The 26,631-nt window shown below is 45.7% G+C and overlaps 1 protein-coding gene across 1 annotated transcript in view; it reads left to right on the top strand.

Moving 5' to 3' along the window:
* Window positions 1–26,262, top strand: part of myo5b (myosin VB) — a 31,020-nt gene extending 4,758 nt beyond the window's left edge. The window contains exons 2-40 of the mRNA XM_070925024.1: window positions 3,828–3,938; window positions 4,757–4,928; window positions 5,017–5,161; window positions 5,755–5,911; window positions 6,512–6,655; window positions 6,745–6,826; window positions 7,334–7,441; window positions 8,020–8,129; window positions 8,213–8,478; window positions 8,816–8,897; window positions 9,023–9,163; window positions 9,507–9,629; window positions 10,070–10,153; window positions 11,511–11,645; window positions 11,722–11,819; window positions 12,570–12,656; window positions 13,102–13,213; window positions 13,708–13,919; window positions 14,232–14,388; window positions 14,676–14,915; window positions 15,498–15,734; window positions 16,365–16,451; window positions 16,756–16,899; window positions 17,285–17,404; window positions 17,492–17,665; window positions 17,765–17,794; window positions 17,964–18,217; window positions 19,037–19,126; window positions 19,808–19,885; window positions 20,563–20,761; window positions 20,838–20,931; window positions 21,013–21,159; window positions 21,832–21,983; window positions 22,065–22,154; window positions 22,233–22,383; window positions 23,805–24,099; window positions 24,219–24,393; window positions 24,476–24,556; window positions 25,271–26,262. Coding sequence (XP_070781125.1) covers window positions 3,828–3,938; window positions 4,757–4,928; window positions 5,017–5,161; window positions 5,755–5,911; window positions 6,512–6,655; window positions 6,745–6,826; window positions 7,334–7,441; window positions 8,020–8,129; window positions 8,213–8,478; window positions 8,816–8,897; window positions 9,023–9,163; window positions 9,507–9,629; window positions 10,070–10,153; window positions 11,511–11,645; window positions 11,722–11,819; window positions 12,570–12,656; window positions 13,102–13,213; window positions 13,708–13,919; window positions 14,232–14,388; window positions 14,676–14,915; window positions 15,498–15,734; window positions 16,365–16,451; window positions 16,756–16,899; window positions 17,285–17,404; window positions 17,492–17,665; window positions 17,765–17,794; window positions 17,964–18,217; window positions 19,037–19,126; window positions 19,808–19,885; window positions 20,563–20,761; window positions 20,838–20,931; window positions 21,013–21,159; window positions 21,832–21,983; window positions 22,065–22,154; window positions 22,233–22,383; window positions 23,805–24,099; window positions 24,219–24,393; window positions 24,476–24,556; window positions 25,271–25,423 — 5,517 coding nt within the window. The 3' untranslated portion in view covers window positions 25,424–26,262. The remainder of the gene's footprint in view (window positions 1–3,827; window positions 3,939–4,756; window positions 4,929–5,016; window positions 5,162–5,754; window positions 5,912–6,511; window positions 6,656–6,744; window positions 6,827–7,333; window positions 7,442–8,019; window positions 8,130–8,212; window positions 8,479–8,815; window positions 8,898–9,022; window positions 9,164–9,506; window positions 9,630–10,069; window positions 10,154–11,510; window positions 11,646–11,721; window positions 11,820–12,569; window positions 12,657–13,101; window positions 13,214–13,707; window positions 13,920–14,231; window positions 14,389–14,675; window positions 14,916–15,497; window positions 15,735–16,364; window positions 16,452–16,755; window positions 16,900–17,284; window positions 17,405–17,491; window positions 17,666–17,764; window positions 17,795–17,963; window positions 18,218–19,036; window positions 19,127–19,807; window positions 19,886–20,562; window positions 20,762–20,837; window positions 20,932–21,012; window positions 21,160–21,831; window positions 21,984–22,064; window positions 22,155–22,232; window positions 22,384–23,804; window positions 24,100–24,218; window positions 24,394–24,475; window positions 24,557–25,270) is intronic.
* Window positions 26,263–26,631: the final 369 nt, after the last annotated feature.

The following is a 26,631-nucleotide window of genomic DNA, read 5'->3' as shown; positions in this document are numbered from 1 at the left end:
CCTGTCCGACAGCTCTTCATGTTCCCTCCTCCCCCTCCTCTTCACCTCCTCCACCCAGACATCCACCCTCCCACTGCTGCAGGTTTCTACACTTTGTTTTCTGACTCAATGACTGTTTGTTTAGCCCCTCCCCCGAAACAGGGCTTGTCCAATCATAGGGTTTGGAGGGAGGTATCTGTCCCAACTCAGCTAGCTCACTACATCTGCATCTACAACTGCAATGATTAGTCAATCACCGGAAAACAAATTGTCAGCTATTTAACAACTAATATTCTGGTTATTAATGAACCGTTGAAGTCATTCTTTAAGGTTCTTCTCTCGTCTTCATCACAGTGAGGTGCTTTCAGACCGTTGGTCGGACAAACCGGGACTTTTGAAATGTTTCACTTTTTTCTGACGTTTATAGAAATAATTGGCTGATTAATCGATTATGAAAATAATCATTTCATAATCACATCATCCACCAGCTGCCAATACACAGAAAAACAAAAAGTCTCAATTTTATATTTCAAATCAAAACTTAAAACAACTTCAGTCACGTTCAGAGCTGCTTGTGTGTGTGTGTGTGTGTGTGTGTGTGTGTGTGTGTGTGTGTGTGTGTGTGTGTGTGTGTGTGTGTGTGTGTGTGTGTGTGTGTGTGTGTGTGTGTGTGTGTGTGTGTGTGTGTGCGTGCGTGCGTTCTCGTTACTGCTCTTGTTTCCTGCTGAGATGCTCTACATGCAGACGACATGCTGCGCAGCCATTGGACGGCTCCTCACAGTGTCCCAGATAAACAGCCTGCTGACGGGCTTCATGTTAGGACAGAGGGTTTCTCTGATTGGCTGCATGGGAACATGAATGAGCAGCAGGATGTTGACAGAGACCTCAGTGTCATTCACGTTCAGTCACTTTAATAATGAGACATTCCTCTGGTTTGTCTGTCTCCTTAATTAAATTAATGAATGAATCAATGAATCATGTCAGAAATCAACGTGTCACTGAACTCAAACCATCAATATTCACTTTTGAGGAGCTGAAACCAACTTCTAACCAGTGATTTTCTACTAATGAATTAGTTGAATAATTGTTTTCAGTTGTTTAATCTAAATGACCCTCGTAACAAAAACGAATACTTTTTACACAAAGTTTCACCATCTGAGAAGTCATCCTTGGAAACAGTTTGGACACTCTCAACAAATACTTGGCAGGTGATTGGATGAACCATCTGTCTATCACAGGCTAACTTAGCCTCCGTAGCCTCCAGTACCTCCCCGTAGGAAGCTGATTGATCCAAACCACAAGCGCATAACTAGTAGCCCGGAAAGATGGATTCTCACGTGATCTCATGAATCCTGACAGTTATTTTCATAATATATTATTGATAATAATAATAATAAATGTCCATCACAGTGTCTCAGAGTCCAGTGTGACGTCTTGTTTTGTCCCAAAGAGACAAAGCTGATCGTTTCAGCTCCAATTCAGCAGACTCAGCAAACCTGAGGCAGGTCGTGGTTCACTGTGGAAATACTGGTTTGTGACTGGGACTCTGGTTGTACTGGTTGGGGAGACGTGCCCCCCCCCCCCCCCCCAACAGGTTAATCAAGCCTTTTGTTTAGAAGTTAGATAAACTTTATTGATCCCACGCAGGCAAACGGACGTGTCAGAAGAACAGATTCAGTTTGATGAGATAAATAATTTAGACATGAAATAAACAAAGATAGTACATACTGCATGCACCAACATAAATATACTAAATATACAAAATATAATAAAGGGGAAGTTTGACAGAGTGACTGAGTTCTCTTCAGCTCGTTACTTCTGTGTTCTGTGAGTTTAATGATCTTCCTTTAAATTATAAACAGCTTCACTTCCTGTCTGAAGGTAAATAATGATGTGATCAGGAACATCACCTTCATCTCATCATGATTCTCTCTGTCCATGTTACTGTCTGTCTGTCTCCTGTCTGTCTCCTGTCTGTCTGTCTGTCTCCTGTCTGTCTGTCTGTGTCCTGTCTGTCTCCTGTCTGTCTGTCTCCTGTCTGTCTGTCTGTCTGTCTGTCTGTCCCCTGTCTGTCTGTCTGTCATTCTGTCTCCTGTCTGTCTGTCTGTCTGTCTGTCTGTCTGTCTGTCTGTCTGTCTCCTGTCTGTCTGTTTTCTCCTGTCTCCTGTCTTCTGTCTGTCTGACATGACATCACCATCTTTAGTTGCTTTAATGCAAATCTTCTTCACTGGAAGCAGAAAGTTATTTGAATAAAAACACAGTGAGTCATCAGAGGTCACATGATCATTGAACACACCTGTTGTATCTGAGGAGGGTCATGTGACTGTAAAACTGTATGCTGGAGTTATTTTCAACATGGTTTTACACATGAAGTTCAGTTCAGTCCTCCTCAGCCTGTGACCTTATAGTGATGTCATAGTGATGTCATACAGTCTGGGTTACAAACTGGAGTTTGAAAGACGTGGCTGTTTACCAGGCAGGGAGGCTCTAATGACAGATGGTATCAAAGTGCATTCTGGGAAATGTAGGATCCAGTGTTTTTGGAGTTTGACCCAAAGTGTTCAAAATAAAATGAATAAATAAATAAATACATAAATAAGACATTATGAAATAAATATTCGTATGAGCTTTAGCCTCACAGAGCTGCTAGCTGGGTGTTGTACAGCCCTGAGTAGTGTCTGCAGGTCGTCCTCTCAGGCTGAATACGACTGAAGTTCAGTGTTTCACTGTGTGAAAGTCCAGAGGTTCGTCTGGCTCCCCCCAGAGACAGAACCTGCAGTCAGCAGATTGATGACTGGTGTTGTAATTCAGCTCTCCCCGAGGTTACAGTGTGTAAATCCTGCCGTGTTGGCTGCAGCTTATTAAATCCTGTGTGCTGACTCGGCACTCGTTTCTGTTCTTCATATGTTGTTTTACATGACTCAGTGTCCACAGCTAATCTCCTTACAGCATCCTCTCAGGGATAAGCTCATCCACAATATGTGAAAAACAAAAGAAGAAGCAGCTTCTGTCAGACCTGTGAACAACCAGCAGCAGACGTCCTCTGAACAGATACACAATGTTTATTCTCAACTATCCACTATCAGAGGGATTGTCATTTACTGCAGACATTCATGTTCCCCAGAGGATGAATCCCACTGACGTTGGTCTTTTCCTCTAGATCCACCTTGAGGGTGATGAATGTCTGGACAGTCACAGTCGACTTCTCTGCTTCACTTTTTATGTCCGGCTTCTTGTTCATCTTTTGTCCTGATTGATATGAACGCCTCGTCTCTGTTCTCTGATCAGGACTGAAGTGGTTTTTCATGGAACATGATGAAGTTTCTCTGCTGTAATTCCTCTGAAGTGATTATCAGTGAAGTGCTAATGATGCCTTTGATCAGGAAGAGAAACTTAGTTCATCTACAGAAGCAGATAAAAGTTCAGACAGAATTTATAATTATCCTTCATGTGAGGAGAGAGAGAGGGAACTCCAACAGGACCAGGACCAGGAGCAGGTTTACCCAGGATGAGGTGCAGTGCTGGAAAGTAGCCAAGTACTTTTACTCAAGTAGTGTACTCAGTGAAAACAGAAGTATCAGATGTACCCCCTCAGCCCCTCCAGCATCACTCAGTAGCTTCACGATTCCACTTAATCATCTTCTATGAAATGAAACACATTTGAAGTCCCAAATCAAAGTGATGGACTGAGTTCAAGCGGTTTGATTCCTGTTTGATAAGTGAACTTCAGAGGAGGAAACGCTGTGTGTGTGTTGTCATGGTGTCCTGCTGGATTCTGGTTGGAAGCAGCTGTAACACTTCAGCTCTTCATTATTGTGTGTAATAAATGTCGTGATGGTGTGTTTCAGTTCACTCGGGTCTGGATCCCGGACCCTGACGATGTGTGGAAGGCTGCAGAGATCATCAGAGATTACAAGGAGGGAGAGCCGGTTCTCCACCTCAGACTGGAGGATGAAACGGTATTTATCTTCTCTTTCTTACTGTTAGAGAGAAACACTCACACCTGTTCCAGAAAGGTGACATCTCTCAGAACATGTTTGTCAAATAAAACACTCTGACTTTACTTAAACACCAAACTGACACTGAAAACAAATCAGCACTTTAGTGTTATTTTAAAGCTGCAGCTGAATGCAAACACACACACACACGCAGTGTCTCGGAGCGCGTTGGGGGGGAGGGGTGTTGCTATGACAACCATGAACCGTGAATGGCTCAGATTGCACTCGGTCCCACAGCTCAGACACATCAGCTGCTCTAACTGGTGGACCAGAACAAACCAGTGACTCAGAGAGGAGACGCTCCATATGGATGTGATGAAGACTGACAGACTGACAGACAAAGCCCCGCCCCCAGCAGCAGTTCCCACCAGTGATGATTACTGTCCTTTGATTATTGATTTAGTTGTTTTTTCTCACTGGATCAGATTTTAATTTTATTTGAGAACTAAACTCATGTAATAAAAATAGGAGTTGATTTTAATCAGTCTGTCCTCTCTGACTGAACTTACAAATGCTGCTTCAAATTGTTCTTAGAAATATTACTTATTAGCTGTCAGCTGGAGAGGCCTGAGGGCAGGACCTTGAACCTGATCTTGACCCTGATCTTGACCCTGACCCTCCTCCACCTCTCTGACCTCTGGGCCTCCTGAATATAGCAGGCTAACAGTGGCCCTGCTTCAGGTGTGGAATCAACAGAAGTGAAGTTCTCTGGTCATTTGGAAGTCATTATTTGTATTGATTGTGTATTGATGTGTATTGATTGTGTCTTCCTGTGTCAGCCTCTGGAGTACCCTGTGGGTCCAAAGAGTAATGCTCTTCCTTTCCTGCGTAACCCCGACATCCTGGTCGGGGAGAATGACCTCACTGCTCTTAGTTACCTGCATGAACCTGCAGTCCTGCACAACCTCAAAGTCCGCTTCCTGGAGTCCAACCACATCTACACGTACTGCGGTCAGTCTGCTTCCTGCAGCTTCTCGGACTCTGCTGGATCTTCTGCATGTTCCGGTCTCTGGTCTCATACGTGGTTGTGTCTCTGCAGGGATCGTGTTGGTGGCCATCAACCCGTACGAGCAGCTGCAGATCTATGGAGAGGAGGTCATCACCGCCTACAGCGGTCAGAACATGGGGGACATGGACCCTCATATATTTGCTGTGGCTGAGGAGGCGTACAAGCAGATGGCCAGGTCAGATCCAGTGGACCGGTGGATAGTTTATAATGTGATCAGACTTATTGATCCTCTGAGGGTCACATGTTCCAGCAGCACAGAGACGATGAACACAATAACTGAGACTTCAGTGTAGCTGCTGGTGGAGGTGGATGATTACAGTGTTCACGTCTCCACGGAGACAAAACCTCCTTCTTTATCTGATGTTCATCAGCTCTGAACTAATTACAGCCCGAACATCACGACTCCTTCAGCTGCTGACTCCTGCACACGGCGTTAACTGGTGTACATATCAGATATATTACAGAGTCACAATATTCTGATAATAGCTGAAATATTTTGAGAAGAACATTTAAGGATAAAACTCTTGCGTCTCATATTATTATTATTATTATTCTCATATTATACAATATCATGATTGTATTCTCGACACATTATGACTTTATTCTTGAAATCTGAGGCTATTGAACTGTGTTTGTCATAAACACAGAATGACGTTGGATGTTTGCTCTGCTGTGATTATTATGGGATGTATTTATGGTGTCATTTCTGGTTCAGTAGGGTAACACCAGGTCTGTGTGTGAGGTGATGAAATTCTGTGTGTTTTGTAGAGATGAGAGGAATCAGTCCATCATCGTGAGCGGAGAGTCCGGAGCTGGAAAGACGGTTTCTGCAAAGTATGCCATGCGTTTCTTTGCCACGGTGGGCGGCTCAGCTAATGACACGAACGTGGAGGAGAAAGTCCTCGCCTCCAGTCCCATCATGGAGGTGACGTGATTTCAACTTCATTAACACTTTACAGATGTTCACTTTCATCCTCAAAAGCCTCAGAAGGCTTTTGAGGATGAAAGGAGTTCGTCTGTACGCTACACATGAAGCTGGTTAGCTTAGCTTAGCAAGACTGGAAATGGGGAAACAGCCTGCCAGGCTCTGTCCAAAGGAAACACAATCAGCTCCCTGATCAACATGTTAAAGCTCGTTTGTTTCATCTGGACAGAAACCAAAGTGTTGTGCTGTGTTTTTGACCCGAGCTCTGATGATGATGATGATGAGGATGATGATGATGATGATGATGATGATGGGCTCAGTATCTTGTAGCTTAACTGTAGAAATAAGAACATCAGACTGTTTCAAGGAGTTCCTGTTCCATCTGTTCCACAAAGCTGCATTGCATATATCCGTGCATGAACTCAGTCCCACCAACATGAAACATGAAATTTTTCCTGACTGTGAATCATGTCGAGGGACATCAGGTCTCCTGCAGTAACTCCATAAACAAAGAAATCCTGATCTGAACAACATGACCTTCTTCTCACACACATTCAGACGTCAGATCACGCTGATGACTCTGTCCTCTCTGTCCAACAGGCTATCGGAAACGCTAAAACCACTCGGAACGACAACAGTAGTCGGTTTGGAAAATACATCCAGATCGGGTTCAGCCGGCGTTACCACATCATCGGTGCCAACATGCGAACGTACCTGCTGGAGAAGTCTCGGGTTGTTTTCCAGGTCAGTTCGACGTGTCGTACTCTCAAACACTCTGCTTCAGTGTGTTGTTGACTTATTTAATGTTTGAACTGTTGCTGTTTGTCTCGCAGGCAGAGGATGAGAGGAATTATCACATATTCTATCAGCTGTGTGCCTCCGCCAGCCTACCAGAGTTCAAAGACCTCGGCCTCAGTGAGTCCACCTGTTCATACAGCAGGAGGCCTGTCAGGCCCTGCTGTGGGAAAAAAATATCTAAATGGGATAAACAACAAAATGGGTCCTGGATGATAGACGTGCTCTGATTAAAGCTGGTGTGTGGAGTCCTGAGACCCACATGAGTCCAGTGGTTTGATCCAGCTGGTCTCTCCTTTGTCTCTAATGTCCAACACATAACGCTGATGTTCAACACGGAGCTGGTCTCTGTCACACTCTAGATATTAATGTTTCGTGTTGATCGATCAGTTCAACTCCTCTAAACTCCAAATGATGAGTTTACTGTGTCATGAGACAAAGACAGACCGGCTGTCATCAGAGTGTGGAAGGAGAGGAGGTCTGGATCATTGCTGTGATTATTTCTTGATTATCAAAATAATGGACGGCAGGTCGCTTTAATACAATTCATTCACTACTTGACAATGAATATGTGGAATGTTTCTGTCTTTACTGGTTCTGATTCGCTCTATTGTCTCCGTCACTCAGCCAGCGCAGAAGACTTCACCTTCACGTCTTTAGGGGAGAACATCTTCATTGAAGGAGTGAACGATGCAGAAGACTTTAAAAAGACCAGAGAGGCCTTCAGTCTGCTGGGTGAGGACGGATCCAACCGAGAAAAACACTTTGAAATGAAGCAACAAACATGAATATTTGATCAGTCAGGAGACCAAATCAAACTGCTGAATAACTGAGACCTCAGAGCTCTGAGAGCACGCTCACATCCAGACACACACTAAACACACACTCTGGGGTCTGGGTTGTGTGTTTTTAAGTTATACCGTCCCAATCACGCTCCTTCCTTTGTGTTGTGAAAGCAAACAGACCAACCACAGGACTTTATGAGAGATGTGTGATTTTAACATGATTTCAAAACCAAAACTATTAATAAATCCAGAGATTTGGTTCGTATGTGGACTCTTGTTTCATCAGATGTGCACAAGCTGCAGCAGGTAGACCCTGACGGAGAGAGACCACCAACACCGTCAGCAGCATGACAATCTGTCAGTTAACAAGCAGCAACATAATGACAATCAGAATCAGAAATGCTTTATTGATCAGAGATGAGACTGAGCGGGCTCACATCCATGATACAAAGACCAGAGACCCTCCCCCAGTATCATTTGGTCCCTGGTGGACCCATAAAGACCAGTAGTTTCTGTTGTGTGTTTCAGGTGTAAAGGAGGGCAGCCAGAGCAGCATATTCAAAGTGGTTGCCTCCATCCTTCATCTGGGAAACATCGAGATCTGCTCGGAGCGGGACGGGGAGTCCTGTCACATCTCAGTACGTCACCATGGTTACAGCTCACAGTGAGGATCAGCAGGTCAGAGTGAGTCTGCGCTCTAACAGGTGTGTGTGTGTTGCAGAGGGACGACCTCCACCTGAAACACTTCTGCAGGCTGCTGGGGGTGGAGCAGCAGCAGATGGAGCACTGGCTCTGTCACAGGAAGTTGGTCACTGCGTCAGAGACGTATGTGAAGAAGATGTCCAGCAAACAGGCGACCAACGCCCGCGACGCGCTCGCCAAACACATCTACGCTCACATGTTTGACTGGATTGTGGAGCACATCAACATGGCCCTGCAGACCTCCTCCAAACAGCATTCCTTCATTGGAGTCCTGGACATTTACGGGTAAGCAGGAGGTCCAGCATCACAACTTCAGGACCTTTAAATCAAATATTAGATCATTTACCTTCTGAGCACCTGTCCAACATGCTGTAGTCTGACCTCAGAGCAGCTTTAAAGCAGTTAATGTCAGTGACACAGCGTGGCTTAACATGACATCAGTCTTTCACAGTCACACAGTTCCCGTATTTGTCGACCAACAAGGGGACTTTCTTTTTTTGCAGCGTTTCTCCTCTCTGAACTCTGTCTTGGTCATTTCAGCATCTTTGCAGTCATTGTGATTCTGTACAAAGTTGTCAATAAGACACAGTGATAAGTTTGTCTTTTGTTTGAATGTCTGCAGGTTTGAGACGTTCGAGGTGAACAGTTTTGAGCAGTTCTGCATCAACTACGCCAACGAGAAACTTCAGCAGCAGTTCAACTCTGTGAGTCTAAGAACTTCCTCTGATCTTTTATACAAACGTTGTAATCTGTCCGTATTTATTGTACATATTCAAGTCTATACAAGTCTTTCATTGTAAATGAGCTGGTTGTTGTTTCGTGTCCTCAGCATGTGTTTAAGTTGGAGCAGGAGGAGTATATGAAGGAGCAGATCCCCTGGACTCTGATAGACTTCTATGATAACCAGCCCTGTATTGACCTGATCGAGGCTCGACTCGGCATCCTGGACCTGCTGGATGAAGAGTGTAAAGTGAGCTAGATGACTGGACTGTACTGCAATGTACTGCACTGTACAGTACTGCACTGCCGTCTCCAAAAAATGCAGCCGTATTTTAGCTTTTCTACTATTTTGCAGAATTGTTTAAATTCTCATCACTTCTTAAAACTCAATCAATCTTCTATCTTCAGACTCAGTTTGTCTGTCTCTCTGTCCCTCTGTCTGTCTCTCTGTCTCTCTGTCTGTCTCTCTGTCTGTCTATCTCTCTGTCTCTCTGAAGTCATTGATGAAGACGATGTGGACCAGCTCACGTCTCTCTCTGTAGTCTGAATCAAAGTTTAATTTCAGTTGTAATATAATTGACTTCCTGTTTCAGGTCCCAAAGGGGACGGATCAGAACTGGGCCCAGAAGCTCTACAAACAGAACTCCAGCAGCGCTCACTTTCAGAAACCTCGTATGTCCAACATCTCCTTCATCGTCGTACACTTCGCTGATAAGGTGAGCTGCTTTTACTGGATCTCCAGATTCTGTTTCTGTCTCAGACCTGTTCCTCAGCGAGGAACTCTAAGCATGGAGAACTTCATGAGTAGAGGTCCAGTTAGAACAAGTCGTAGATAGAAGTGTTGTTAACTCTCAGGATCTCTGCTGTGGTGCCTCAACCGCTTCAAGTTACAAAGTCTAAAACATCTTGTTGTCATAGCAACATGTGACTGTGAGGGCGGAGATCAGTTGTTTTGATATAAGTGAGTCGACCAGGTCTGAATGATCCATCACAGTGTCTCTGCAGTGACACGAGGACATAAAACTAATCACAAGACAGGGAGACAGAAGTGACTGACAGCTTCATCAACCACTGACCACCACAGAAGAAGAAGTGTTAGTCAACCCGTCAGCTGAGTGTGAAACATGATGAGACACTGACTGCTGCTGTATGACAGGTGGAGTATCAGTGTGAAGGCTTTCTGGAGAAGAACAGGGACACCGTCTACGAGGAACAGATCAACATCCTGAAGGCCAGTCAGGTAAGAACCACAACCACAGAACCAGAACCAGAACCAGAACCACAGCTCAGTCAGCGGTCGACTCTGTTTTACAGATTTATTGTTTTATAAAAGTGACAATCCTTCTTTAGAGTCATTGTTGCACTCATGAGGACTGGGTCAGTAGGACCAGGTCTGTGCCAGTCTGGGTCAGTAGAACCGGGTCTGTGCCAGTCTGGGTCAGTTGGACCGGGTCTGTGCCAGTCTAGGTCAGTAGGACCGGGTCTGTGCCAGTCTGGGTCAGTTGGACCGGGTCTGTTCCAGTCTGGGTCAATAGGACCGGGTCTGTTCCCGTCTGGGTCAGTTGGACCAGGTCTGTTCCAGTCTGGGTCTGTAGGACCAGGTCTGTTACTGTCACAAAGAGGTGATATCGTATTGAAGCTTCGTATTTACTGTAGTATCACTCTGAACGAGGACTGGACTTTACGGAGTCACATCATGAAGCGATCTTTCTCTGTCCAGCAGGAGTTCCTCCAGCAGCCCACAAACGGTTTCAGTGTTTCTGAAACTTGTCTCTCGACAGTCCGTCCTTTAGTCTGACCTTCTGTCACGTTTGAGTCGCTGGTTTCATCAGAATCCCAGTTTCCAGATCAAAGAGGGGCTCTGATGAAGCCGGACTCCTTTATCTTCTGTAATTAAAAGGTTCAGTTCTCAGAGGTTCACGTCCTCAGTCCCTGATACACAGAAGTATCAGATGAATTTTCTAGATACAGCTGACCTCAGATCTGTCTGCTGGAAACACCTCGACAGAGTCATTCACTGAGAGGTGAGGAGAGGGAGCTTGTCGGTCCTGTTTTATAAAGCTGTGTGATGCACTTTGTCTAGACCTCCTCCTCCTCCTACTCCTCCTCCTCCTCCTCCAGCAGAGGAAGGGTTAATGGAAAGAATTGGGTCAAAGCTTTTGTGTGTGTTCACTCATCTCTCGGGTCCATTCACTGTAGAAGCAGAGCACTGAACCTGAACCTGCAGCTGGTCAGAGGTCAGAGACTGAGAGCTGCAGACGGACCGTCATCTCTAAAAGCATTGGGTTCAGTTTCACTCACAGCTCCTGAGTGTTTGTTCAGTCGTTAAAACTCTTTAAACTACGTGAGAGTCTGATGGGAACCCGTCACTCCTCATTCAGCTCATCAAGTTATTACTGATAATAAATAACTCCTCAGCGCTCCTGCTGCTCTCCATCATACTTTTACACTCTGGCAGGTTTGATGGTCAAACTGGTTTCTTTCTATGTGCTGTTAATTACATTTGGTGAACTTGCAGAAAAGTGAAGCTGCTGGACTTGATAGTCTGTCTTTCAGTGTGAGTCCTGGATCAACATGGCTGCCTGTCTCCCTCTCAGTTTCAGCTGGTAGCAGATCTGTTCCAAGAGAAGCAAGACGTCGCCTCCTCAAAGTCCTCCAGAGTGAACGTCAGAGCGGCGAGGTCGACTCCCAAAGCTCCCAACAAGGAGCACAGGAAGACTGTGGGACACCAGGTGAGCTCCCCGGTCTCTGCAGGACTCGGATCAGTGTTGATGCTGCTGTTGTTCACGCGTTTCTCTGTCGGTTCAGTTCCGCAGTTCTCTTCATCTCCTCATGGAGACTCTGAACGCCACGACTCCTCATTATGTTCGCTGCATCAAACCCAACGACTACAAGGAGGCCTTCTCGTGAGTCACTTTCATCTTCTGTCAGGGGTCAGAGGTCAGGGTAAGGTTTTTTTAATGTTTGTTCCTGTTTAACATTTCTACATCAGACGGGATGAAAGCCACTGACCAGAGCAGGTGATGAGGTCATTAAAGGGGTCTCAACATTGAGCCCGTCACACGCTGGTCAGAAGTCAGTGATCATTTATTTATGTAGCTCCAAATCACAACAAAAGTCATCTCATGACACTTTACATACAGAGCAGGTCTAGACCGACTCTGTATAATATTATTACAGAGACCAACAGTTCATCGTGAGCAAGGAAACACTTCCATGTTTTATTAAACAGCAGCATCAGCTGTGTAAAGATGCTCTAATAGAAACAAGACAAACAGGTCAGAGGTCAGAACTCACTGACTGACTGCAGTATAATACACTAATGTAATATAACTATAATCTATGATATATATATATATTATATATCCTCCATATTGGATCCCTGCTGACTCGCTGGATGTTTTGGAGGCTCCGTGTTTACAGATGATCTGTTGTTTCCTTCAGATACTGGTCTGCTGTCAGATTAGCTGACGGCCTCAGTCACATGTTTTCTATCAGTCAGCTCTCAGAATCTGACCCTGCGGCTGCTCACTCGTCCTCAGGTTGAGTGTGCGATGCCAAAGAAGAAGACGAGGTAGGAGGAAACGTTCAGTGTTGGAGCTGAACTTTGTTTTCAGTATGATGAAGATGATTTGAACTGTTTCCTGTTGCTGCAGGTTTGACTCGAGGCGAGCGGTACAGCAGCTCCGAGCCTGCGGAGTCCTGGAGACGATCCGGATCAGTGCAGCCGGATATCCGTCCAGGTGAGTCCACGTCTTCTTCTCTGTAATGATGTAGAGACTGTTCTCAGATCAGTCTCACCATCTGCGTTATTATATGACTGAACTCATGTGGTGCAGCTGCTTCTATTTTCTCATCATCGTCATCATCATTAGCAGCAGCTCTCTGAAGGTTAAAAATCTGTGTTTTTCCTCATGAGAGGACAGGAAGTTACCACCTCCCATGAAATCTAATCATTTGAGTCGGTGTGTGACGTGTAAACAGCTTGAAGCAGAACTGTAGTCAGGTTTACTGTGTGACAGAGTTTAAAGGAGGTCTGCAACAATCAGTTCATCTGCAGATGAGTCCAACAGCTAAAAACCCAAAGAGATTCAGTTTACTGTGTGAGACCTCCTCACTTCTCAAACCAAACCTCATGTCAGAAAATAATAAAAATAAGGACAATAGAAACATGTGTCATGTTTCCAGGTGGACGTACCCGGATTTCTTCAGCAGGTATCGAGTGTTGATGAAGAGGTCCGACATGACGTCAGCAGACAAGAAGCTGGTGTGTAAAAACCTGCTGGAGACTCTAATCAAGGTGAGAAAACTTTATTGAAATAAGTGAAGAAACTTTATCAAAACAAGGTAAGGAAACTTTATTAAAACAAGGTGAGAAAACTTAATCAAAACAAGGTGAGAAAACTATTAAAACAAGGTGAGAAAACTTTATTAAAACAGGTGAGGAAACTTTGTTAAAACAGGTGAGGAAACTTTATTAAAACAAGGTGAGGAAACTTTAGAGTCAGGATCAGAAACAGTTTATTGCCAAGTAACATACATTACAAGGAATTGGCCGTGGTCTGATGGTGCTTTAACATATAATGTGACAGACAACAAACATGTAAAAATGTAAAAACATTATTAAAACAAGGTGCTGCACTACACTGTACAGTTGTTCTAGTTACAGATGTTTTGTTGATGATGTCGTAAACTTGTAGAAGTTAAAAGGGGGGTTGCATCATCATCATCCTCATCATCCTCCTCATGATGAAGGACGAAGCAGTATGATTCTTTTTTCCTCTTGTGTCTCAGGAGCCGGACATGTTCCAGTTCGGTAAGACAAAGATCTTCTTCCGGGCGGGTCAGGTGGCGTACCTGGAGAAGCTCAGGGCGGATAAGTTCCGCTCGGCCTGTATCAAGATCCAGAAGACGGTTCGAGGTTGGCTGCAGAGAGTTCGATACCGCAAGATCCGCAAGTCTGCCGTCACTCTGCAGAGATACGGCCGAGGATACCTGGCCCGCAGGTGAGTCACTAATAACACGAGAATCACCTCAGCCTCCAGTACCCTCTGCTCTGAAACACTGCAGATGATATATTCATGTAGTTATGTTCATGTCTGATTAATGTTTCAGCGTCAGACTTCTGTGTGCATGAGACGACCAATAAACTACATTGATAACTCCAAATGTAACAGAAGTCACTGATTTAAAGAACCAAAGTCGAGACAATGAGCAGGTGAACGTTCAGACATCCTGCTGACGTCGTCTCTATCGCCTGTATAACCGCTTGTCCTCCCTCCCTGCCACTGATGATGGATTTTCTTCTTCTTCTGTAGATATGCTGACTTCCTGCGTCTGACTCGAGCTGCCCTCATCTGTCAGAAACAGTATCGTATGGTGAGAGAACGGCGGAACTATCTGAGAGTGAGACAGGCTGTCGTCACCATCCAGGCCTTCACCAGAGGGATGTTCACCCGCAAGATCTACTGGGAGGTACACTTTCTAATCATCTTATTTCCCTTTGTGTTCTTCTCGAACCATCTCTGTTTCCATCTGACTGATTGATGTTCCTCGAAGCCTCGGCCTCCTTTTCCTTTGTCATGTCCTCCAGCTGACTCGGATCTGTGAGGACAGACTGAGTCTGCAGTCCTGTTGGTGTTGTTGACGTAACGAGTGAATTGGAGGCCAAGTGTTTCCAATTTAAGGTGGAATGTGATCAGGCGACCTCTGAATGCTTCATCAGTTCTGTGACTGTTAGTCTGACAAACTGTCCTCTGCAGTTCCTCCTGCACCACAAGGCCATGATCATCCAGAAGAGCGTCCGCGGCTGGCTGCAGAGGAAGAAGTTCAGGCGAGCGCGCGCCGCCGCCGTCACCATCCAGTGTGCGTTCAGATGCACACGAGCGAAGCGGCAGCTGCGGCAGCTGAAGATCGAAGCTCGCTCTGCTGAACGTCTGAAGAAGCTCAACAGTGGCATGGAGAACAAGATCGTGCAGCTGCAGAGGAAGATGGATGATCAGGTATATATGTATACTGCAAACTTCAATAGTACTACTAGTACTACTGCTCAGGGGCATCATGCATCCATTTATTATATACAACAGTTTAACTTATGGTCCTAAATACTATATTAGTTTATTCACTGAATGAAAGCAAGACAAGTTTAAAGTGTCTATAATGTGTATTTTATAAGAATTAGCTGTAAGAAGCAGCTGAACACAGAGGAGTATTTATCAGCTAAAGAGACTTGAGATGTAAAAAGACATGAATACAAGATTTAAAATAAACACAAATACAAGATCCACTGTTATTAAACAGTAGAATAAAGATTAGTTTTGATTAGTGCCAGATATGACTATGAAACAGTCCCAGATGTAACTTAATAAAAAGACAAACAGAAAAGTCTCAAATGAAAGGTTTCTCAGTTTCTCCAGATGTGAAGACATGTTGTCCTCCTGTTCTGTCCAACATGAAGCATCAAATCCATAAATCTCACACGCTTCTACTGCAAATTCTACTATAACAACAACAACAACGATGCTGGCTCCAGTGTTAGTCCTGCTCGTTTGTCCTGATCAGGTTTCTTGTCTGCCCCCCTTCAGTCCAAAGAGTACCGGACTCAGAATGAGCAGCTGCTGGTGGTGAACAGCAGTCTGGGCTCTGAGGTGAACAAGCTGCAGAAGCAGCTGGAGCAGGTCCGGAGTCAGCAGGGTGGAGGCGGTCAGCTGACGTCTCTGCAGGAGGAGCTGGAGAGGCTGAGAGAGGAGCTGCAGGAGGCGTCGGCCCAGAGGAAGAGGCTGGAGGAGGAGCACGGCACCGAGAAACTGGGCCTCAAACAGGTGAGAAGGGGAGTCCCTTAGTCAGGTAGACAGGGGGGTCACCTGAAATCTGCTTCAGCAAAATGTGAGTTGGTCGGAACAAACACCTGTAACACCTAAAGTCAACATCAAGGCTGGATCACAACCTGCACAGACCCTGAGGAGACCCAGAGACCCCTCTGTGTGATAAAGACTTGGCGGTATTTAGATTATTTGATATATAAAACGAAGAAGGCTTCATCAAAATTTTAATCCCTTTAATATTTAAAACATGCTGGTCGCACAGTGGTTACCACCATCGCACGGGAGGTAGAGCGGGTTTGGGGTTCGATCCCCAGCTCCCCGGCTCCGTAGTGTCCTTGAGCAAGACACTGAACCTGTGAATGAGACCTGATCTGTCAAGCACCTTCTTCTTCTTCTTCTTCTTCTTCTTCTTCTTCTTCTTCTTCTTCTTCTTCTTCTTCTTCGTCTTCTTCTTCTTCTTCTTCTTCTTCTTCTTCTTCTTCTTCTTCTTCTTCTTCGTCTTTTCTTCTTCGTCTTTTCTTCTTCGTCTTTTCTTCTTTTCTTCTTCTTCTTCTTCTTCTTCTTCTTCTTCGTCGTCTGTGTCAGGATGTAGCACTCTTTCATTCCTTCTTGTGTGTCTGTCCTCAGAGGGTGGAGGAGCTGGAGAGAGAGAACGCTCTGCTGAAGAGTGAGAAGGAGGAGATGAACCAGAGGATCCTTCAGTACTCAAAGAGCGTTGAAGGTGAGACCTGATCCACCAGAGTCCCTCTATCTGAAACAGGAAACAGGACCCTGTTCGGTTTTAGTGTCACGTGGAAACATTTAGTCATGAGATAATAAAGGCAGTTTAACTGTGAGTGTTTATCATTCAGTGCTACATTTCCATAAACCGAGAACTTGTTTAAATAGTTTCTTTCTTCATCTGGAGGCTTCCTAGATTTAAAATGATCTTCATCTTCCAGCTGAACCTCACAGGAACACTGACAGACCGGACCTCACAGAGTAACAAAAACTGTGTGTGTGTGTGTGTGTTGCAGAGGACGGCAGCAGTGTCTCTCAGAGGGAGTCGTCTCTGCAGACTGAGCTGGATGAGGAGAGGCAGCGCTACCAGAATCTGCTCAAAGAGTTTTCCAGACTGGAGCAGAGATACGACAACCTGAAGGAGGAGGTGTCCCTGGCCAAGGTGACCTGTCCTCCTCACAGCCAGGTGGTCTCACCTGAGACCACAGGCTCCTCTGCAGTCAGTTTGGAGTCACAGCAGTTTTAATGGATTCCGACTCAGTTTCATAACAGAAAGGGTTCTGTTCTCTGTCCATCAGTATATTTAATACGTACTGTAGAATCAGAACAAACCAGCTCTACTGACATTTAACTGGATCATCACTGGAATCCAGTGACTGCAGTGAGCACGTCCACCTCTGTGAAGGAGCAAAATTTCGTATTTGAACATTTCTTTGAGATTTAAGGCAGAGCTTTACATGTTAGAATATAAGGTGTGTTTAACATCAGGACTAACTGTGAGTCTTTAGTCCATATGTAGTAACTCTCTTCCTCCCATCATCCTCCAGTTCCACCCCGGCCACAGGAGGAACCCGTCCAATCAGAGCAGCCTGGAGTCGGACTCTAACTACCCATCCATCTCCACCTCAGAGGTCGGAGACACCGAGGACTCCATCCAGCTGGTGGAGGTGAGTCTGTGAGGGGGGATGAATGAAGGCGGGGGTCAGCCGTTGACACTGTCACGGTTTAACGGCTGTAACTGTTCACCTGTGCAGGAGATGGGGGTGGAGAAGGCTGCAATGGACATCAGTCTGTTCATGAAGCTGCAGAAGAGAGTCAGAGAGCTGGAGCAGGAGAGGAAGAGGCTGCAGGCCAGCGTGGACAAGATGGAGGAGCTCACCAAGCGCAAGGTGACGCTTCATGTTACATTTACACTCAACAGAAGTCCAGCTGGCTTCAGACTGAAACATTCAGAGTTCATCTGACTGAAACATTTTCATTCTTCATTAAAGGGCTCTGAGTCGAGGAGTCCCTCCTCTGAGCAAGAGACTGCAGATCTGGCCTACAACAACCTCAAGGTACAAGACGGACTTCAGCTATCACACACTTACATCGTGTCCTCAGTGAATAAAAACTCTTTTTACATTTTTCTTTTTTAACCTCAGTATTGACTACATCTGGATCATATATGTGTGTATGTATATATATATATATTAAATAAATATCAGAGACCTTGCATCCCTGCAGAGGCAGGAGCTGGAGTCAGAGAACAAGAAGCTGAAGAATGACCTGAACGAGCTGAGGAAGACCATCTCTGAACGCGCGTCTCAAAACAATTCCTCCAATGAACTGCAGGACAGCTACAACCTGCTGCTCAGTCAGCTCAAAGCAGCCAATGAGGAGCTGGATGCCCGCAAGGAGGAAGTCCTTATCCTGAGGACTCAGATAGTCAGCGCTGCCCAGCTGCGGGAGAAGAACGATCATATAGTACGTTTAAACATGTTCAGTGTGCTGTGGTCTCACCTGAGTACTGGAGGAACCATGTTTATAATCCTGTTTGGTACACGAGAGACTGACCGCCGCCTCGGGTGGAACGTCTGATTGTGTTCACATCATTTAGTGTTAGAACGTAAAGACCGTACAACAGAGCTTCTCTCTCAGTAAATAACAGCAAGTTTGTGTGTTTAAGATCCAAAGTAAGAACTGGACCCTGGGGGACTCCCCCTCAGTCAGAAAAGACTGTTGACATCAGAGCCAAAGTCATGACATCACTTCCTGTCTCGCTTCTGTAACTCAACACAATCTCTCGTTCAGTATTTCTTTCATCTTTCTTTAGTTGAATCAGCTGCAGCACTTTAGTGATTTTAACAACTTAATTATTTACCCTCAATTACTTTGTGACTTCCATAAACGTCACCAACGCTCTGACACGCTTACAGCCGCGACCTTTAACCTGTGGTCTGTGGGCTCATGGGAGATGATGTTCATCAAGGGCTGCTAGATATTCAATCATTTTATCTAAACATGTGCAGTGAACCACATGCCCTACTGTTGAGAAACGCTGGATGTTGAGTTATTATTATTATTACATTATTACATTTGAATGAGGTTTTCTCACTTCTGGAACAAAACCAGATGGTTGTAGTGTCACTTTGGACATTTTGATGGACAGCCTCTTATTTCAAACACAGAGAAGACTCGACTGTGTGGATCCAGATGTCGGGGTTAATAATGTCAGAAGCAGTCAGTGTCACTCTGTGAATTTCTCCTCATGTTGTAGTAAAATAACATTTAGTCTTCTCTGTTTTTCAGCAGGAAAGTAATAACGTTCCTGAGCTGAACATCAGCAAAGAGCCGGTGGACAAAGAGGAGGCTGTCCAAGCGTATCATGGACTGTGTGAGTCCAACAAGTGAGTGGCTGCTTCATCTTTAAAGAGACAGTACGTGTATTCAGGTTACAGTGACGGTGAGTCTCTGATTAAACAGCTTCTCGCTTTTAGTTGAGTGACATGAGACCGCTGAGACTACCTTCACTTTTCTGTGGATCGAGCATAATCGTGTAGTTATTGATCAACAGTTTCCTTCCTTTCTTTAACTTTGAATCAGATGCTGACAGACTGTTGGTCAGATGATGTTTGTTGTGTCAGAAGTCAAAGCTAAAGAACAAATGTGGCACTGCAGCTTTTATTATTCCAGCTTGTTTCTTTGTTCATTGTCACACAGCCAGACTACAAACTGATCAATATTTCTTGATTACCCACATCAGAAACATGACATCACGTCCTCTTTCTGTGTTGGGACGGAGACGTAATGTGACCGTCCGTTCAGTCCAGGACCAGTGATGGTGTGCTGTGGTGCTTCTGAGCCCACTTTGTTTCTGCTGCCTGTATTAAAGACCAGGTCGCTGGTCACAGTATGAAAACCTCCATGTAGAACTGAAGACTTGATTATTAACTTCTCTTGTGTTCTTGTCTTCAGTGTCCGTCTGCTTCGGCTCTGTCCTCTGCAGCGTCCCTCACGTTCTGCTTCTGCTTTGTTTCCTCTGTCTCTGCCTCTGTGTGTCCTGCTGTCCTCTGCCTGCTGGACACCAGTACACAACAGGACTGGTGTTATTTGAATGAAGATGGAGAGCTGGGTTTGGCTTACCAGGGCCTAAAACAAGTGGCCAGGTCTCTGTTTGCTCTCGCTTTCTTTCACTTTCTCTTCTTTTTCAAACTAAAATAACGGATCACTACTTCAGCGTTCTGCTCCGGGTCTGTCCTCTCGGAGCAGTCGTCACTGAGGGCCAGAAAAACGTTTCAGGGGTTTGAAAAATGAAGCTCATGATTCTCTGTTTGTTTGTGATGTGAAGTTTATTTGCATGTTGAACGATGAAGAGCAGAAGATGAACATGAGGCAGCTGATGCAGATCCAGCTGCTGCAGCTGCAGATTTATTAACGAGTCCATCATGCAAAGTATCAGCTCTTATTTAGCCACAGAAAATATCCTTTTATTAAACAAACAAATTAAAAATGAGCTTGTTGGTCTCTAAAGTTTAAATTATCTCAGCTGTTGAGCCTCTTTAGTGTTGCAGTAGCAGATCACTTTGTGTTGAGCTTAGTGGGTTCCTGGTACTGGACCCTCTGGGAGAAATATTATTTCTCACACTGGCTGCTTGATAATACCACCTTAAATAAGGTGTTAATACAACACAGAAAAGATGTTGGTAGGACACTTCTTCCAAAAAGCAGCATCACACTCAGGACTTCTGGTCAGACGTTTCTATCCATTTAAACTTCCATAGAACAGGCGGATTCTGATAAACATGCAGTGAATAACATGACATGGTCCTCCCGGTCCTCCCAGGCTGCTGGAGGCCCAGCTGCAGTCTCAGTCCAGGCAGCACAAAGACGAACTGGAAGCTCTTCACACTCAGATCGAGCTGCTGAAAGACGACATCGAGAAGAAGCAGGAGATCCTCAACTACACCTCGTCCCTGTCACCTGAGGCTCAGGTGGAGTACAGTGTCCAGCAGGAGATCACACGGCTCACCAACGACAACCTGGTGAGAGGATCTGCTGCTGCATGGCACAGACAGACAGTGTTCAGGTTTATCATGTGTCATGTCGTCTTGTTCGTAGGACCTCAAGGAGCTGGTGGAGAAACTGGAGAAGAATGAGAGGAAGCTGAAGAAGCAGCTCAGGATCTACATGAAGAAGGTCCAGGAGTTGGAAGGTAACAGGAGCTGTTCAGATCTGCAGCGTACACTTTATCTGTCTCAGGGGGTCTGAGCTAACAGCGTCTCTGTCTCTGCAGTTTCTTTGGCGGATGCAGCTCAGACCAGCAGGTCCAGACCCGAACTGAGCCGCCAGGTAACGGTCCAGAGGAAAGAGAAGGACTTTGAGGGGATGCTGGAGTACTACAAGGAGGATGAGGCCCTGCTGCTCAAAACTCTGATTACAGGTAAGACATGGACTGATCACAGGTCAGCCTCCACAGTCTGCTGTATATAAACTGTATACAGTGTGTGTGTGTGTGTATATATATATATATATATGCTAAATAGTCAGAGAGTCATATTTTGGGTATTACTTTCTCAGGTGGCAAAGATACTGCATGCACCCCATCGGACTCAATGACGTTGTGGTTTTGTTCCGTCCCCCTCTCGGCTTCATATTCCACAGAGCGTTTTTCTGCCAGTTGACTTGTTGATTTGGTCATTTTTCCAAAGTCAATATTTTGTAATACTTGAATCACTATGTTATCATTTCTTTACTGAGCTTAATGATCTCATCTCACTGCTGAATTGAGTTTATGAGCATCCTGGAGGTTCAGTCCAGTCCTGCGCTCTTGCAGAGTAAATCTGTCTCAGTGTTCTTGAATGTTCCTGAAGAACGTGGTTTCTCTTCTTCTCTCAGCTTCCAGTCATGATGCTTCTGTCAGCATCAGCCTCCTGAGACTCTGTTTTGTTTTAAATAGTTATTTTACATGTTCTTTGTTAAATAGCCGACAACAGAGAGATGACAGGAAGCGAGGGCTTAAATCTGACTACATGTTGAAGTTCACCTGATGGGCTCTGGTGGTTACTTGTTGTCTCAGCAGCACAAACTCTCTCTGTGTTCATGTTGTCTTCAGACATCAGGCCCAGCACAGTGTCGGCTACAGTTCCCTGTCTGCCTGCATATATTCTCTTCATGTGCATCCGCCACGCCGACTACATCAACGATGACCAGAAGGTGGAGTCTCTGCTCACCTCCACCATCAACGCCATCAAGAAGGTCCTCAAGGTGAGCGTCCTCCACACGTCCACCTGTCTCATTATAAGTACACGTTCTTTTATTTCAAATCTATTTTCAATTCATCTGCAGAAAAACAACGAGGACTTTGAGATGACGTCCTTCTGGCTGGCCAACACCAGCCGCCTTCTCCATTGTCTGAAGCAGTACAGCGGTGACGAGGTGAGACCGGAAACAATCAGCTGTTGATGAGACTCAGAACATAATCCACTGTGAGTCACGTGTTGTCTTTGTGTTCAGGTGTTCATGACGCAGAACACAGCCAAACAGAACGAACACTGTCTGAAGAACTTCGACCTGGCGGAGTACCGACAGGTTCTGAGTGACCTCTCCATCCAGATCTACCAGCAGCTCATCAAGGTGGCAGAGGGCATCATACAGCCCATGATCGGTGAGTTTCTACCAGATGCGAGACACCAGGCTTCACCCAGTTCACCAGGAGCCGTCTGTGGACAACGTGTCCTCACAAGGTCCTGAAGTCTGATTTCAAGCTGTCAGTAAAACTGATGATCTTTGTATGAGGTATCTTTGATCGCAGTCTCAACGTGTCATGATTAACAGCACACAACATGAAAGGTGGAATATGATGTTATTCCACTGGTGGACAGTTGGAGGCGCTAACGTGCAATACCAGATCTCCTGTTTGTGATATCATTCATACAAATCTTAAATGAGTTCAAGATATATAATATAAAATATTATTTACATACAGCAGTAAAGTGCAGTGCTGCTCTGAAGGAACCAGTGACCTGTTCAACTGTACGACAGCTGATGAAGTGATTAAAGCAGAACACAGAAATATACAAACATGATTATCCATTCACTCCTCAAACATCTTTAGACGACAGACTGAGGAGCTGCTTTCAGAGCAAAAATACTTTGTGAAAGAGCCCAAAGTTTGATGCTCTTAATACCAAAACTTTACTGTGAGTGAACGTGGACTCACTGACCCAGAATCAGTCGGGATGTAGTCAGATACCACATCACTGCTGAGGAGGCAGCTGTTGTTCTGACTCATTTCATCATCCAGTGATTCATCATCTGAAACTCTGCACTGTGTACTGCAGTTACCACAGCAACCGCCCAGCTACTGTCAATAAATGCTTCATAGATATGAACTTTTGGTCAAAGAGACTCTGGTTCTCTTCAGGCTGACACTGTGTTCTTACAGGAGCAGATATCGCCATCATGTCAGCAGGTCCATCAGGTAGCAGCTCAGCTTCACTCTGCAGTGAACTAACTGCAGTAAACAAACTGCAGCAAACAAACTGCAGTGAACAAGCTGCAGTGAACAAACTGCTGTAAACTAACTGAAGTGAACAAACTGAAGTGAACAAACTGCAGCGAACAAACTGCAGTAAACAAGCTGCAGTAAACAAGCTGCAGTGAACAAACTGCTGTAAACTAACTACAGTGAACAAACTGAAGTGAACAAACTGCAGCGAACAAACTGCAGTAAACAAACTGCAGCAAACAAACTGCAGTGAACAAACTGCTGTAAACTAACTACAGTGAACAAACTGAAGTGAACAAACTGCAGCGAACAAACTGCAGTAAACAAGCTGCAGTGAACAAACTGCAGTAAACTAACTGCAGGGAACAAACTGAAGTGAACAAACTGCAGTAAACAAGCTGCAGCGAACAAACAAACGTCAGAGCAAAGAGTCCTGAAGTTAAACCTTTATTTGTATTTTAGTTTCTAAGTTAACTGGTTGTTTTTGTGAGAATATTTACTGTATGAATGTATCTGTGCTCTGGACGCATAATGTACACTGACCTGTCTGTCTGATCTCTGTCTGTCTGCCTGTTCAGTGTCGGCCATGTTGGAGAGTGAGAGCATACCCAGCCTGGCGGCCGTCAAGCCGATGGGCTACAGGAACCGCTCGTCCAGCATGGACACCGACGCCGGCGGCCCCAGCAGCTACACCCTGCAGGCCCTGATCAGACAGCTGGGTCAGTTTCACAGCATCATGCGGGACCACGGTCTGGACCCCGAGATCGTGGGTCAAGTGGTCCGACAGCTCTTCCACTGCATCAATGCAGTCACCCTCAACAACCTGCTGCTGCGCAAAGACGTGTGCTCCTGGAGCACCGGCATGCAGCTCAGGTACACCTGCATCAAATCAGCCAATCACAGCGCTGCCCGTCTCTTTATTGAAGACAGCAGAGGCGTCCCGGCCTCTTGCATCAGCTTTGAAGCTTCTCTGTATCTGTGTGTGTGTTCAGGTACAACACCAGTCAGATGGAGGAGTGGCTGAGAGGAAACAACCTGTACCAGAGTAAAGCTGCAGCCACTCTGGAGCCCATCATCCAGGCCGCTCAGCTGCTGCAGGTCAAGAAGAAGACGACTCAGGACGCCGAGGCCATCTGCTCGCTGTGCTCCAGCCTGTCCACACAGCAGGTCAATCAACAAACAGCTCATCAATAAAACTCATCAGCATATCAGAACATGGTATTGATCACTGGTGTCCTGTGTGTTGCAGATTGTGAAGATCCTGAACCTCTACACACCTCTGAACGAGTTTGAAGAGAGAGTCACTGTGTCTTTCATTAGAAACATTCAGGTAAGACTCAGACACAGGTGGGACATGTTAAACACTAAGAGTCTGAGGCTTGGCTGGAGGCCTGGTGGAGGTCTCAGACATGAAGACCTTCAGCAGGACAAAGACTAAAGCCTCCGCAGGGGGGCGCCGGAGAGCTGTAGGGGAGGCAAAGATACCCACCGGGCTCAATGACGTCGTGGTTTTGTTCCGTCCCCCTCTCGGCTTCATATTCCACCGAGCGTTTTTCTGCCAGTTGACTTGTTGATTTGGTCATTTTTCCTTGATGTTTGTGCTTCATGGGTAAGTAGGTTACGTACTGTTGATGTAGTGAGGCTGCACAGGGTGTTTTATTTTGAAAATTTACTGGATGCACTGTGTCTGACTTCCTGCCCGGCTCATCTGCTCGACACAGCTTCCATCAAAAATTGACGAGGTGTGTATGTCCAGCGGAGAGACGCTTCTGAAACGCACTGCGGGACATTTGATGGAATCACAGAAGCGCCGAGCGTGATGTCATTAGTGACGTCATTACTTCAGTAGTGACTTCATTGGTGACGTCATTAGTGACTTCATTATTTCAGTAGTGACATCATTTTCTGTGTGTGTGAGTGAGTGAGTGCGATGATGGCGTGTGTGGAAGTGGTCTTTGATAAGACTTTCTACAGATGATGTGTGACCTGTCAGCTGTTTCACCTGTTTCACCTGTTTGACCTCCATGTTTGTCTGTGTGTCCAGAATCGTCTTCAGGTGAGAAATGATCCTCCTCAGCTTCTGGTGGACACCAAGCAGACGTTCCCCGTCCTCTTCCCGTACACCCCCTCTGCTCTCAGCCTGGAGACGCTGCACATCCCCGCCTCCCTCTCCCTCGACTTCCTCATTAGAGTCTGAGGTCTCTGAAAGGCCCTCAGTAGACCTGCTTTAGTCCAGGACGAACCATCCTGTCTACCATCCTGCTGAGTGAACTGCCTCGCAGCGACCTCAGTTCATGCAGTTTGTTCTCCATGTGCCTCAAACGTTTGACAACAGAGAGGACTAGACCCAGTCTGCCTCACCCGAGGAACCGTCTGTCCTCAGAGTCCCCCATCACTGCGTCCACCACTCTTCTTCTTCTTCTGTTACATGCTTTGAGAGCTGGTATATGTTCAACAAACGTGAAGTTACAGGACGTCTGGACAGAGAGGAAGACGAGTGAGAGAGACAGAACGTGAACAGAAGAAGGTCAGTGAGAAGTTTCGGGAAAGGTAGGGATGACGGAGAGAAATGAGTCTCAAATACATGTTTCATGATCCGCAAATAAAAACAAGATTTACAGATCTGTATGAAGATGTGAATCTCTGATGCGTCTACTGTCCACAAACACACGTCTCATTTATAATGAAGGTCTTTGGGGAAAATGATTCAGTACCGCAAGTGACCAATGGGACAAACTGGCACACATCTGTTAGGCTTTTCACTCTGCACTTAGCACAGAGCTGTTAGCCCCAGGCTCAGGGAACTGTTAGCCCCAGGCTGTTAGCACCAGGCTCAGGGAGCCGTTAGCCCCAGGCTGTTAGCACCAGGCTCAGGGAGCTGTTAGCACCAGGCTCAGGGAGCTGTTAGCCCCAGGCTCAGGGAGCTCTTAGCCCCAGGCTGTTAGCCCCAGGCTGTTAGCACTAGGCTCAGGGAGCTGTTAGCCCCAGGCTGTTAGCCCCAGGCTCAGGGAGCTGTTAGCACCAGGCTCAGGGAGCTGTTAGCCCCAGGCTGTTAGCCCCAGGCTCAGGGAGCTGTTAGCACCAGGCTCAGGGAGCTGTTAGCCCCAGGCTGTTAGCCACAGGCTTCCACACTGGCACAATCGTTGCTGGCCTGCTCCGGAGCAGGGTTAGCCCTGAGTTATTCCCTGAAAATCGACAAAACACGGCAGGTACCAGTGTGAAACAAGGATAACTTAGGTCCTGAGTTAAAAGCCTAATCATGATGTGCGCTACTTTCAACTTACAATCCCACAATGCAATGCGCTGCTTTTTACAGCTGCTAGAATGATGATGAGTAATAAATGTCAGTTTATTAGAAATCAGTGAGGGATTTCACACTCAGCCCTGGACAGCTAACATTAGCAA

The sequence above is a fragment of the Enoplosus armatus genome, chromosome 18 (assembly GCF_043641665.1).
Source record: "Enoplosus armatus isolate fEnoArm2 chromosome 18, fEnoArm2.hap1, whole genome shotgun sequence".
NCBI classification, from domain to species: Eukaryota; Metazoa; Chordata; class Actinopteri; order Centrarchiformes; family Enoplosidae; genus Enoplosus; species Enoplosus armatus.
This window is presented reverse-complemented; position numbering and strand designations above follow the sequence as displayed.